The sequence below is a fragment of the Olea europaea genome, unplaced genomic scaffold (genome assembly GCF_002742605.1).
Source record: "Olea europaea var. sylvestris unplaced genomic scaffold, O_europaea_v1 scaffold723, whole genome shotgun sequence".
Lineage (NCBI taxonomy): Eukaryota > Viridiplantae > Streptophyta > Magnoliopsida > Lamiales > Oleaceae > Olea > Olea europaea.
Window position 1 is genome coordinate 410,215 of NW_019265634.1, and position 14,709 is coordinate 424,923.

Here is a 14,709-nt window from a genome sequence, read left to right on the forward strand (position 1 = left end):
AATTATATTATTCATAAAAATTGTAAAAATTGCATGTCCCAACCAAAATGAAAATGTATTGGACTTATCTCAATCCTTTTGGAAGGATGGGGACCAAAATGCATCTTTGGTGGAAGATTGAGACATGTTCATCTATTTTCCCTTTTCTTTTCTTGCAAATTATTGTGCGACTCCATTCAACGGTGGTGATAATTAAAGGAGAGAACAACGTAGGATAAACAAAAAAAAAATAAACGAAGAGTAAAACAACAGGAAATTGAACCCGACGTGAATCGAACACGCAACCTTCTGATCTGGAGTCAGACGCGCTACCATTGCGCCACGGATCCACGGTGCTGATAAACAATCGTATAGTTTATATATTATTAATTAAAAATAGTGCGAACCTAAACAACAACTGGACCAGCCCATCGTCATGGTGGTGTGGTCAGCCAGGAAGCCAAGTTTCCAGAACTAAGAAGATACGGGCACACTTCAAATTTTACCATGCGCTCGACCTAGCTTTTGCTCTAGCTTCGAAGGACATCTTCAATTTGAGCACCAAAATGCATCATTATTTGGTGTAAAGTGTATAAAGTCTCTTTTGCCCTCGTTTATCATTTTCCAAATAATTTTGTTAAGGGTATTTATGTCATTTGTGCTATATATTTTTTAATATAAATTTTAAATGTAAAAAATAATAATTAATGAATTAATTGGAAGAAAAAAATTTAAAATGTAACAAACACGATTATTTATTAAAGTTAACACGAATATATTAAACGACGACATACATACGATAATCTAATTTTATTTAAAAACAACGACACGTAAAAAGTTTTTACTAATTATACTATATTATTTATATTTATTAATGAATTTAATTTTTTCCGTAGTTTAACGTAATTATTTTTTTAGTAATTTATGTATTTATAAAATAATTAAATAAATAATATTCCAAATAAAAAAATTATTAATAATAAAAAAATGGAAGAAAATTGTTAAACACTGTTCATTTGGTGTAATAGTTGGAGATGAATTTTAATTTGGTGCAGCGCTGGAAATAGCATAAGCCTCTGTTTGACGATCTTAAAAAATTTAAATTGTTTCTTATAATATCATTTTTCACCACATATTCATACAATAAAATACTCTGCATTCAAACCAATAAAATTTCCTAACTTCTTAACAACACATTCTCAAAAAAATAATTTTCAAAACTCTATAATTTTTCAAATAATAGGTGTCAAACAATGCCCAAATTGATTTTATAGAATAGTTTTATGAGAAAGATATTTTAAATCTATTTTTACAAAAATTGTTTTAATCAAATAAAAAACTTTCGAAAAATTATTCAGAGGCAGTTTCTTAATATCATAATGTACTTTCAATTTTTCAAAAATCTTAACAAATGGACCCTTAGCTATTGGGATAGGCCAATTACTTAATACCACAGCACGTACTTGGTTAATATTAGTTTCTTTCTTAAATAATTATAAATACGTCACTTCTGTGGAATATTTCATTAATTTGGTTCTTAAATTAATACATTGAAATCCATTTTTTACATTGTCCCCTAAGCCTCAATTTAAGATTAAGAAAGTACAGGTTTACCTCATAATTCTCTTGATTTAAAGTACTTATTTACCTACAAATACATTATTTGAAATTTCATTTTAGTGAAAATTAATAACAAAAATAAGAATGTATTTAATTGTAAGTATGAAATTTACATGGAAATAAAATAAATTATAGGCAATTGAATAGCCTAGAACTTATTTTGTATGGAAATTATGAATTAAATATGTCTGATTGATTTATTTTTCTGATTAAAAAATATTGTACTTGTTCATTTTCTGTTGATAAATAGATAAAGGGGTGTGCACACATGTGAGAGAGAGAGAGAGAGAATAAATTACCTAGAAAACACAAATCATCACTCTCTAAAGAAATATTTTCTTTCTTTTTTTAGAAAAAAATATGGTCACGTGACCAGAAAGTTGAAAAATATTTTTGATGGAAAATTTGTTAATCAAACATCTAAAAAATAAGAATTTGAATGAAAAATAAAACCAATCAAACATACTTTCGAAAATAAACTTGTCTAAATGAGACTAAGATATGAAAGAACATACCTTAAGGATTGTTAGCCATGGAAACCAATGGATAATTCACTAAGTGTTTAAGAATGCATTTTTTTGAAATAATATGGCTCAAATAGGCCCCAAGTGATGTCATCATTGCAAAACTGCTCAATCGTGGAGGAACAAGTGTCACCTTTAATGTCAATATCTTTAGTTTGATCAGTCAAAAGTAGTGATTGCCTAAATAACAGACAATTATAACCTAGGCAACAATTACACCTTAGGAGGAATGATGACTTGATCGGCAACCAATGAAAACTCTTCAATCAAGATGGTGCATATATATATCGAGGTCGAAATTGTAGCATGATGTGATGGAATAGTCAACTCTTATATAAAGGTCTATATTATAGATATTGGTCCCTCGTAATAAGGAACTCAACGAATTCCTTTAATACACTTCGAAGTATTTCCAATAAGAATTACTCAATTATTTTATCATATTTCAGCAATTATCGTACTAGAATCATTCTATGCCGATCTAAATTTATCACGCCATTTTCAGCCATCAACAATAGTGGATTGTTGTAATGTGACATCTGGTGCTAGATCGTATTAGAATAACATGAAGTATTGAACAATAAAAAATAATAAAATATTTTCTATTTATATGTAGTTTTTCCTACTTATATATAAATTTACTCATAAGTGATTTTTTAAGTAATTTTTTTTTTCTTTACTTATTCGTGATTTTTAACTCTTGAGAAAAAATTAGTTATAATTTTATATTTATATGTAATTCGTTACCTATACGTGAACTTTTAGACTAATAAGTTAAAAAATAAAAATAAAAAGTTTTAAGCTTATAAGTGATTTTCTAATCAAAATTTTAAATGTTTTAGATCTAAGTTTTTTTATAAGTGATTGTTTACTTTTATGTGACTTTTAGCTAATATGTCATTTTTATTTTTATTTTTACCTAAATGTGAATTTTAAAGTTATAAGTAATTTTTGCTTATAAGTAATTGTAGTTTTTTACATATACATAATATTTTTACACATATGTGAGTTGTTTTTTTAAAAGTGACTTTTTAAATAAGTAGATATTTTTTTACTTGTAAATGAATGTTTAATTTATTTTCATAAGGATAGAATGAGATTCTTTTGCAGTGGACTCCCCCATATACACTGTAGTATTGTGGTATATCTAAAAGGAGGAATCATTAACTATTAGATATAATACGATTAATAACAAGTCATGCAAATCTCCCAAAATTGTTTTGGGGTCATGCATTGATTGCGGTTCATTATAAACTTCAATATGAATAAGATCGAATGTACGCTCCCTGAGTTGCTTAATATGCTTAAAATTGTGGAGCCCAATGTCAAGGTTAGCACTAAGTATGTCTTAACTATTCAATCCTCCGAGTTTGCTTGTTTTAAAATTTATTTAATTTATGTGAAGGTTTTATTTTATTTTTTTTATTGTGTGTTAGCATATGAGCGCGATGACCGAGTATGGTAGGGTAAGGTGAGCAGTAGGTGAGATCGTGGGAGCTATAGGGACGGCTCTGGTCCAAGGTTAACTAGGCAAAGTTTGTGGTCCTTGAAAGCCACATTTTTTTCTTCTAAATTAAATTATTTGTCAGTCCCCTTCAATACAGCAATCCATCTGCACCTAGATAGAGCCAAAAACAAAGTATGATTGTCATTATCATTTATGTTTTCTCACAACATTCCTAATGATGTTAATGCAAGGAACTAAGGTTCTATTAAGAGGAAATCTGATAAACGAGAACCCCACATGCCGTGGCATTGGAAGAAGGAGAATTTGGGTATAGGGGTCTTTCTCAAAGTCCACAAAGAGGATTTGAGGGGATGTATGGATAGAGCATTTAATTTGGGCATCTGAAAGTTGACGAAACACCAATATTAATTTAGATCTAGCCTCATGATCATGTCACAATTTAGTTGATAATTTTCAAATAGGAGCAAGGTGGTTGCAATCCTTAATTATAGCTTTGCAACTATTTGAAATCATTCAAATTTATGTTAAATTTTGGTATGATCCTGATAGAAATATTTTTTGCTATAAGTTTTCGGACAACAATCCAATTGTGAAAAAAAATAGCTTTATAAGTTAGACATATGAGAACCAAGTCATGATTAATGTAGATTTTTATATTGATAGTGCAACTATAAATAAACTTTAAGGATGAAGATGCTACAGTTTAAACGTTTAAGACCAAATTGCTAATAGAACAATAGGTTGGGGTCAGTAATACAATTACTAAAAGATTTCATGTAGTACGTCATGCCTAAAATTTTGTACTTTGTCGGATCGCGTAGCTTCCACGCGCGTAAACTTCACGCTTTACACCTTTTTTTCACGGTGTATTTAATGCAGAAAATTGACCCTTCATCATCAGCCTGTTTCCGCCATCCGACATCTGCTCCAGTGAATTCAAATTTGGGTTCACCAAACCCTAGATAATCTACCTTCTCGCTCTAAAGATTTGTAATGCGGAGGGGTACTAAGAGGAAGACTACTGTCAATGATAAAGCTCCGAAGGAGACGACACAGCCTATCGAGGAGAATGAGAAGAATGAGCCGAGCCAATCGGCTGTGGTAAGCAAGGACGACCAGAGAAAGTCTGAAGAGAATCACATAGAGCTAAACGAGCCAGCTCGGGAGGAGCTGAGCGAAAAAGTGGATGAGGAACCGAATAAGAAAGCTGCTAAAGGTAGAGCTAAGAAAGCCAAGACTTTGAAGCCGGAGGTGGAGGAAGAGTATTTTCCTGACAAGAGGAATTTGGTAATTATTTTGATTTATAGATAAGCATATATCATTCTTTTTTGATAAGTTTCAGGGAGCATTTTTCTATGTAATGTAAGACCAAGTTGTAAATTGTAATGGAAGTTTTTGAGTTATTTTTCAGTTGTGTTAAATGGATTCTGTTTTAGTGTAATTGTAATTTTAGTTTGACACACTGAAGGAATTTGTGTAATGTAAAGAAGTTTGTTTATTAATTGTTTTGCAATGACATTGTGCAGGAAGACCTATGGAAACAGGTTTTTCCAGTTGGCACGGAGGTTAGAATTTATTTAAAATTTTGAGCAGCCATGAAGATTTCATTTGCAATTCTAGTGCTTCTGAGTTTACATTTTATATCTTCCTGAAGTTCCTTTTCATCCTTCTTTTTTTTTTTTTAAACACCAGTGGGATCAGCTGGACATGGTGTATCAATACAATTGGAACTTCTCAAATTTAGAAGTGAGTTGCCTAATGTTAACTGCCCTTATTTGATTTTGCACTGTGAGGTTTATGTTGAACTGTCCTTTGTTATTTAATCAAAGCCAGTAGTAATTGTAGTTAGACCTTCAGATGGCAGAGTTATGAAATTAAAAGAAAAGTTTCCAGGGATGATGCTAACACATTGTGGGTCAATGTCAGGATGCATTTGAAGAAGGTGGACTGTTATACAATCAAAAGGTCTACCTTTTCGGATGTACAGAGCGTAAGTGGAATTTAAAACTTGGCTTTTTTCTTTGCTCTTCGAGAACATCACATGCATTGTGCAATTTGAATATATAGTTATGTTTAATATAATAAAGTAAACAGTGCACTGTGCTTAATGAGGTATTTTGGCAGGAGTAATCTCTCTGGCTCTTCTTGAAATACTTGAACCATTATGTCTCGTTCTTCTATAATTTTTTGATAATTGGATATTGTCATTGGTTTCCTTTAACATTTTGTTGTTTACTCTCTCAATCACATTTTGTTTGGAGCTTTTATCCTTCTCCTTCTTAGTCGTTTTGTAACTGTTTACTTATTCCTGCAGCACAATTGGTCTCTTTCCAGGGTCAAGGGAAAGTTACAATGATTCCTGTTGTGGTTGCTGTAAGTCCTCAAAACACGAGATAGTTAATTGCTTTTATCATACTTGTATCATTTTTTCTTCTATTGTTCTGCCTTTTGTTTCAAATTGAATTGATTCCTTTTGTGTTGCATTGATTCAAACAATGGCAAGTTACCTAAAATGACCAGACAAAGAACTAGAAAACTGGAGATTTTTGGTTCTTTTAAAACAACTCTTCATCCCCTACTAAAGAAAAAGAAATTCTCCCTGTGGTGCCTTTCGACAACTTCCACTTCACTGCCCTGCCAGAATTCATCTTCCCCTCCAGCCATGCTCCCATCATACCATAGTTAGAATACAAAGAGACCACTCACTCAATTTCAAAAACAATGTCAAAAATGTTCACACCTGCTTGTAAAGCTGAGCTCATTGAACCTTGGACAGTTATATAAACCAGATAGAGCTAATTAATTCATGTTTCGTTAGGATTGTCGGAAAAGGTGGGTTTGGAGTTTGGTTGTTGTTTTCTACTGGTTTTGGCCTTTGGGCCTGTGTTTTGACTGATGGTTTCATGCTGCTGTGTCCATGGTTAAGTGGAATCTGTTTTCAGAGTGTCTATATGATAAGAAATGTGTGTTTAATCTCTGTGTTCTGCATGATCGTTCAATGTAATTTTGCTGCCAGTATTTTATGTATATCTTCTTCTGAACAGGTGGTGTCACCCTTTCCTCCTTCAGACAAAATTGGCATTAAATCAGTGCAGAGGGAGACAGAAGAAATTTTGCCTATGAAACAGATGAAAATGGACTGGGTTCCATTCATCCCATTGGAAAATAGGTATTAAATCCTGGTTTTATCATGTTCTGCTTTCCTTCCTCATTTGGATGACAGTTCTTCAATTTCAATGCTTACAGGGCTTCTCAAGTTGAAAGACTTAAATCCCAAATTTTTATTTTGAGTTGCACCCAGAGAAGGTACATTTCTAATTCTTGCGTGCTCCTCTCGTTTCCTTCCTCCTTGAAAGTCTTTTGGACTGTTTGCTCTGTGCTAGGGAACGAAGATTACTTATCAACATGGTTTAACCTACATGAGTACTATGGTTTATTTGTATTTTCTACTTGGTTGCATTCATTAACTGTGTTTGGCATTACATTAAAGACTCTCTTATATATCATCACTGTGATAGTCTTATGAATCTTTTGTGGTTTTTGCTTCCTTATTTGTTACATATCTCGAATTTATATCTGAGAAGTGGTTCCAATGTAAAAGTCAGATTGGCTTCCTGTATTTACAGTAACTTTTTATCACGTTCTTGATGAATATATGAGAAAAAGAAAGAGCACCAGTGGAAGTTTATGTTTAATTCCTAATATTCTTTTGTTGCAGGGCTGGTTTAAAACAATTGAAGTTGGACCGCGTGAAGAAGTTCGAGTATTGCTTACCTTGTGAGTGACATACTTTCCCTTTTCTGCTTATATTTTAGTTCTATTTTTCATTTAAGTTGTGAGTGTTGAGGAAATTGACATTTGCATCCAGAGAAAAGGGATTTGATGCAAATGTAGTAATTGGTGCTGTCCCTTGGAGAGCCATCAGAGGTACTCTCTGCTGTCTTTCAGGAATTCTTGGAATGACCTAAATCCGAGCTCAATTGAGTACATTCTGTTTCTGTACTATATTCTCTTTGTTCTAGATTCTTTCAGATACCTTTCCATTTCTTTATCTAGCGAAAAAAACCTTGATTGTATTTAAAGCAAGAGAGGACTAGTTCTTTCCTGACAATATAATTCCTCCCAACCCTTGTCAAATATCTCTTCTTCTGTCTTGTTTTCTTACAAATCTATAAATGACCTTAGAAATATTGTTCGTGCGGTAAATATTCTCAAAAACATTTTACCTTTCTGAAACTTCCATAAGCACCTGTAATATTTAGATTAGTAGTAGTTCTACTGTTCTCCACAAGCTTTGACATTTTATTTAATTTTGGACTGCTTAGCAGAAGTTTTAAGGCCATCTTATTTGGTTTTCTAGTTCAATTTCCATTCATCTTTTTTGACTTACCTGAGACATACTTCAAGAATTTTTCTGGTTATAATTTACAATCTCACTAGGCCCCTATTTGGTGGGAAAAAATATCGTATATTTAGTAGATTTTGATAAAAGTTGATGAAATGTGTGATTTAAAAATCGTGGGTCTTATGAAACATGTGGTTAAAATTAATTGTTGACTTTGACTTAAATTAAAATTAAAATTTTAATTCCTACCAAAAAGGGACAAAATTCCTTTGGAACGAAGTGTGTTGTGTATGTTGCAGATCTGTGTGATGTCTTGGTTATACTTGTCTCTTAGTCCCATCGCTTATCAAGGCATGAGCAAGTGTATGACATAGACCCAAGGCAGTAGATGATGAAAGCATGCTGGATTAACAAATTCTAATACTTATGCAGAATTAACATTGGGAACAAATGATTGTTTCATAATTCAACTGTTACATTAATACATTCTTAATGTCCAAAGCATTCAGTATCAAATATTAACATTTTTTTTTCAGTAAATCAGTATTGGAGTGCATATCCTACATGCCAGCAACAATTATTTGGGTGCCATCTAGGTTACGTTACTCCAATATTCTGGTGGTGTTGAATTAGCATTGAACCAATTTGTAAATTCTCGATGTTCTTTTGGGTTTCGCTTAGAAGAACATATATGACAGTAACATATGATCCTTTTGTGTGTACTTTGTAGAATGTCTCTGATGATTCCTATTTTTTGGCAGACTTCTACCAGCCTCTCCAGGAAGATGAACTCGAACAGAGCACAGTGGTTCAGATCTTATTTCCTATAGATCCCAAGCCAGTAAGATTATTTTTCTAATACTAATTCACAGTTTCATCTACATGGTTATACCATGCTAATTTTTATGTGCTACTTGCATATAGCTCTTATAGAAATCTTAGATTTTGCTTAGGTGATTAGGTGAACTTCTACAGCATATATCACACCAACACATGCTGACTCAGTTTAGGAAGTCGTGTATAAACTTTGGCAACAAGCTAACTTAGTGTCAACTCTGCTCTCCAGGTTTTCTGCGAGTTTGATTGGGAACTTGATGAACTTGAGGTATACTATTACAAGTTCCGATTTTCAATGGGTATTGACACAATCAGCATATTGAAGCTTTTCTTCATGTTGATTGGTGTGAGTGGAATATCGTCTGACTTGATCAAATCAAAATATGTTTAGGAGTTCACAGATAAGCTTATTGAGGAAGAAGAGTTGTCTACAGATCAAAAAGATGCTTTCAAGGTAAACATTCATGATGTGGTGCATGTAGTTGTAGTTGAATTGACTTCAATATGAATTATATATCCGTGTTTTCCTTCAGGATTTTGTGAAAGAGAAAGTTCGAGAAGCAAAAAAAGCTAACCGTGAGGTACGTTGTTTAAGAGTGAGTGGAGCCAAGTTCGTGTTGATCATTTGGATTTGCTGCTTGTTGAATGTTGCTTTCTCTTTTTATTTGTTATAGGCAAGGGAAGCTCGTAGAAAGGCCTTGGAAGAAATGAGCACAGAAGTGAAGGCTGCATTTGAGAATATGAAGTTCTACAAATTCTATCCTGTGTCCACACCTGATACTCCTGATGTATCAGGTGTCAAGGTAAATATCTGCTCATCACCGTCTGTTGCTGAAGAGAAAAAGTGGTAAAATTTAGCCCAAAAAGATTCCTGGCTTCATGATGTCATTCTGTTCATTTCTCTCACCACCTAAATGCTCCATGTGCGTCAAATGCAAGGAGTTTGCAATTGGTTTTACTGAGAAAACCACTTTTTGCAGTTTTGCTTATAGTGCTATGGTTGGAATTTCAAATTCTAAGAAATATATGGGCATGGTGAAGTCGAACAATACTTATTTGGCATGTTACACCTTCTGGTATTGAAGATCACTTGATTTAACTTGTGATCTCTTCGCCTGGATCTGTTCTTACCACTATATACTTACTAGTATCATTGGTTGTCTACATAATTTAAGGTGCATCTTAGAAATGTCATTGTAAATTGGACCAAGACGAGTCTAACAATAACGAAGAATCCAATATATGCACTATTTGGGCGTCATTTTTCGCCATTGTTCTAAAATAAGCACCGGAAAACTTTTTCATCTCCCTCGTTAAATTCAAGTCACATTCGGTGGAGAGATAAACCTGTGCCCTCTCCACTTTTCAGTCTCCACTTTTCAGTATTTATATTCACTTGAGCAGCTTTCTTTATTGCCTCTACAGTGCAAATTTGGCTAGTTTTTTAGTACATTACATCTTATATATTTTTTATTGTCCAATGGTCGGTTCCCGTGCTTTTATTTTAACTTCTAACCTTGCTGCCCGAGTAACAGATTGTAAATTAGAGCTTATCCTTGTTAGTCTATTATTTTCAAATATAATTTCTCTGGTGTGTTTCATATTATTACTGAAAATGATACTGTTTGAGCTAAACAATCTTAACCTCGATCCACAACTTCCTTTGCAGGCTCCATTCATCAACAGATACTATGGGAAGGCACACAAAATTCTCTGAATGATTTTGTCAAGCACGGTTTTTGTATGGAGAGAATCTTTTACCCTGGACCACTTGCTGTGGTAAATCGGATCTTCCGAAAGAATCAAAGTTGCAGTATGAAATTTCTTACCCTGATTAAAATCTAAGCTTGAATCAGGTTTAGACTAGTAGAGGAAATAGGGTAAAAATGAGAACTTAATTACTTATTCATACCTTTTATTATGTTATTAGCAGGAAACACAATGAATGTCCTTGGCTCTAAATTTTGGTCATAATTTTTGAACATTGTTAATTATCTATGCTAGTCCTTATTTCCTTTATATTTTAGAAAGATTGAAATCATCGAAAAATGAATGTATACTTGACCTCCCCGGGATAAAATTGGTTTCATCATTTCTTCATATCTCAATGACAATTTGATATATAATCCAAGTCGAGAGTAGAGTTACGGGAACAGCCGTCTGATGGAAAAAGACTTTCATGTTCATTTTAGAGAGCACTTTTTTCAATGAGAATTCCTTGTTCCCGGCGCCCAAACTTTCCAATTCCCAGCCAAATACGATTGGACATATCCTTCAAGAGATCAACTGATATGCATACTCAACTACGCATATTGCCGAAACACCAGGGTGGTCATAGATCAGCTGACTGGGGCGTCCATTGTACAAATCTGTTTGTAATTTGTTAATTGCCTGGTGCTTCTGGTAATGGCGTTGTGATTTTCAAACCATGCTAAGATCACAGTTTCCGCAGATGGGGTTTGTGCTTTTGTGCAAAATTCTGAAGACAGGCTTCATTTCAAACCCCAGTTGAATCGAGAGGGACAATACAAGTTTTCAATATAAACTCTTCACTAGATCAAGAAATACATTTCAATCATCACAGCAATGAAGACACTATAATAACCCGAGACATAATATCATTGGACAAGTGAGACGGGAATACCCAGAACTTCTTGTGTTGAGATAAATAAAAGATAAATCTTCGGTAATAATAAACTGTTGTACATAACAAGAGTTGAAATGAAACAAGCCTGAGACAGAATAAAATTACATCCTCGCCAGCACTCCTCTGTGGCATATGCCCTCGAAAACGTATAATAATCTACGATGTTGGCATGCACGACATACATCAGACGACATGTTTGTGCTCTTGCTGGGACTTGAGGCCAATCAGGGAAAATCTGTACACTTTGTAAACATTCAGTAAGCACTACTCAACAAGACTAAGCAAGATAACGAAACTAGATTGTAAATCCGATGCTATCCAATCATCCAAGAATCAATCTTCATCTGACACAAACCGTATAGCCCGTGATGAAAAATGATTGATCCATTCACCAGGGCTCGCGAAAGGCATAAAACCGCACAACAAAGGGAGAAGCAGCAGAGTAGTGAAGAACATAAACCTCCTTATCCAATATGGAAATATCGTGCTGTCTTTCACCTTATCTGAGACGTTGATCGAGCCATAGAGAATAAGAAACAATGCCGAAGTCCAAATATTGGATAGGAAATGCAGCAAGCATAAAACTTCCCAGTACATTAACCAATGATTTCCACTGCCTCCCAATGTATCAATGCAAAATTTTCCTGCATAGCCACATCCAACTCCTAATAGCAACATTATGAAAGTAATTGGCATGGTCTGATTTGTTACAGCAGATCTCTGAATAAGCAAAAAGGCAATTGCTCCGATCATTAGTCCGGCAAACAACATGCGACTTAAAACTTGAACTTGACACCTTAATAATTGTAGACCCGAGCTGAAAGTTGCCATTGATTTCGGCATCCACCAAGACTTGGTTTCCTTGAAGAAAAACAAAAATAGCATTCTGAGCATCAAAACCAAAGCAGAGAGAGCCACATGAATATGTCCTAAAGTTCGCTATTTTGCTCCAAGCTGGTCGGTTGGTCGAAGTCCATTAGTTTTTCTAACAGAATGCCTGACATGGAAGACCTCCACATTAATGCTATGTCACATTGTTGTCTTTCATGTCAGAAAATCTGTAAGAAAAATTAACGGATTTTAACTGACTAAAAGTGAGACAAAATGCAAAATCAGTGACCACTTGGAACAATACAAGAATTGGTCACTAACAAGAAGCTCAGCTACAAGATAAGTGACTAAAGGAATTTTTAAACCATTAATTAACATCTACCAATTTTGGTTCACCTGAAGCAAATGCAGCTAATCAATTTTAATATCCTTCAAAATTGATTTATATATCAAAAAAGTAAAAAAGTGTAAAAAGTCAAATTCTTTTCCCTTTCCAAAAGGTTAATCGGGGATCATCCAAACCCTAAAGTACATGCTACAGGCATAAGAAAATGATGAAGAGTTTTGTGGTAACAAAAACAAGCACGTCAAAAATTTGAATAAAATAACCATACCTTAAAAGGTGAGCACGATTCTGTGGCTTCCGTTATTCTTCTATGAGAATAAACATAAGCTCCATACCCAAGAGATAACAACATGGTGATTAAACCCGCAACTAGAACGTCTAAGCATTTTTTAAGCAACTCCACTTGTCTTGTATCGAGTAACTGAGTTTTGAATTTTTCCGCCTTAAAGGAAGCCTTAGAAAAACCCATAGATATTTTACATCTTTCCAAGAAATTTGCATCCGAATGGACAGCCAGTTGGGCTTCTTTAAGTTGCAGCTTTTTCATAGCAAGAGTAATCTCAAATGCCTTCAGGTCATTAGAACGAGTTTGCTCTATTACTGATTTTTCAAAGGTGCTGATCATCAACTGGTTTACTTCAGAATAAGATGTGGTGCTCGAAGAACAAGCCAACTGTTGACTCGTATGTCCATCATGCAGAACAAGTTGCCGATTTATCAAATCCAATGGCCTATCCTCTTCTATATGCTCATGAGTGCATATTTGTTCATCTCTACTGTTTGCATGTGGAATTGATTCCAAACCATCTTTAGTATCAGAGATGCATACTGGATCTTGAAATTTGTTATTGTTAGATGACCGTGTCCATCGTCCATCGCCTTTGACATTTTGGGAGGATCCATAGATTAATCTTAGAGTCATGAAGGTACTTCGGAATGAGGTTGCAAAATTCCTCACAAAACCATCAAACTTATCGCCAAAAACCTGTCTTAAAACAAGAAATCAAACAGGAAGAACTCAAAAATTCTAGACTTGTCAAGCTGATGAGAGATATACAAGAAAGCACATGAGATCATGACAGGAGTTAACATGAAAGTTTCAGATAAGGCTTACATTTGCTAGAGACTCTCTGACAGCAAATATGCAAATCTGCAAAAGCCAACTTAAATAATTAAAAAAATCGACTGTGTGGAACAGGTAAGACCAAAAGACAAGTACGTTGAGGAAATTTAAAAAGTTGTGGGCCAATCTTTTGATTATCATTCAAGTGTAAAATCAATCCAAATGAACAAACAGCTGGACATAATTCTCGCTTAGAATGTTTGCAGCTGGATGGACTCAAGTCACTCAACCATCTAAAGCATTTTATGTTAAGTACTTAAAAGCAACTTTTAAGCTTAAAAATTACATTTAAGTAACTTTTATTGCCAAACTTTCCCAGAAAAAAGTAAGTTAATTTTAGTTAAAAAAAACTTACTGCTTAAAAGTCAATACTTATTTACCTTTTTTAAACAATACTTTCTACTTTTTATGATTGGCCGAACATGCTCCTTGTCTTGGAGCACAATAAGTAGGCAGTAGGCATGCACTAAACTTCAGCTAACATGTAACAACCCTTTCGCGATGAATAACTAATTTCATGGAAATCAATGGAGACATGGATCAATGAGGAAAAATTGAAACACGTGTGTATAACAAAGAAGGATCTAGAAATTACCTCAGTCAGATAATCCACAGATATCTTCTCTCCAGATGCATTTTTCTGGTCCAAAACCTAAAATAAAGGCAAAATCACCCCAGAATTAAAAACAGATAATTTTTTGTATCCTTTTGATCGTACAAAGTTAATAAAACAAATAGAATATGACAAAATCCATGGAGGTTAGTAACCATTTGTGAGAACATATAATTTTTTCTTTCCTTTTGTTCTTACAAAAACTAATAAAACAAATATAAATTTCCTTGTTGTACTTTCATAAAAAGGCAAGCATCTAGTTCCTTCTTGTTTACTTCTATGTTAGAGGAAGATGCCCGAAGAACATGCCTTTCTTATTCTAATAAAACTGCACGTACAGGGCAGAGGCCCCTCACTGTAGCAGCGGACCTCACCT

At 33.9% G+C, this 14,709-nt stretch overlaps 2 protein-coding genes and 1 non-coding gene across 4 annotated transcripts in view; 1 reads left to right on the forward strand and 2 right to left on the reverse strand.

The window, feature by feature from the left end:
• Positions 1-257: 257 nt before the first annotated feature.
• On the reverse strand, positions 258-329 carry TRNAW-CCA. Its single transcript has one exon. It is a non-coding gene; the product is annotated as a tRNA-Trp (tRNA).
• Positions 330-4,472: 4,143 nt separating this feature from the next.
• LOC111390878 (protein HEAT INTOLERANT 4-like) lies at positions 4,473-10,769 on the forward strand. Its single transcript, XM_023016008.1, has 14 exons — positions 4,473-4,878; positions 5,118-5,156; positions 5,284-5,337; positions 5,518-5,581; positions 5,906-5,964; positions 6,636-6,760; positions 6,838-6,897; positions 7,310-7,368; positions 8,698-8,777; positions 9,003-9,041; positions 9,165-9,227; positions 9,307-9,354; positions 9,448-9,576; positions 10,443-10,769. Exons 1-14 carry the CDS (start codon positions 4,585-4,587, stop codon positions 10,488-10,490), a joined length of 1,161 nt encoding a protein of 386 aa, XP_022871776.1. The 5' UTR covers positions 4,473-4,584; the 3' UTR covers positions 10,491-10,769.
• Positions 10,770-11,438: 669 nt separating this feature from the next.
• The window catches only part of LOC111390874 (protein CPR-5-like), a 4,853-nt gene continuing 1,582 nt past the window's right edge, over positions 11,439-14,709 (reverse strand). The window contains exons 2-5 of one of the 2 annotated variants that reach the window (XM_023016004.1): positions 14,316-14,372; positions 13,712-13,747; positions 12,866-13,582; positions 11,439-12,281 (exon numbers count right to left, since the gene is read on the reverse strand). In XM_023016004.1, the coding sequence (XP_022871772.1) occupies positions 11,754-12,281; positions 12,866-13,582; positions 13,712-13,747; positions 14,316-14,372 (1,338 nt within the window). In that variant the 3' untranslated portion in view covers positions 11,439-11,753. The other variant, XM_023016006.1, reaches the window with a different exon arrangement.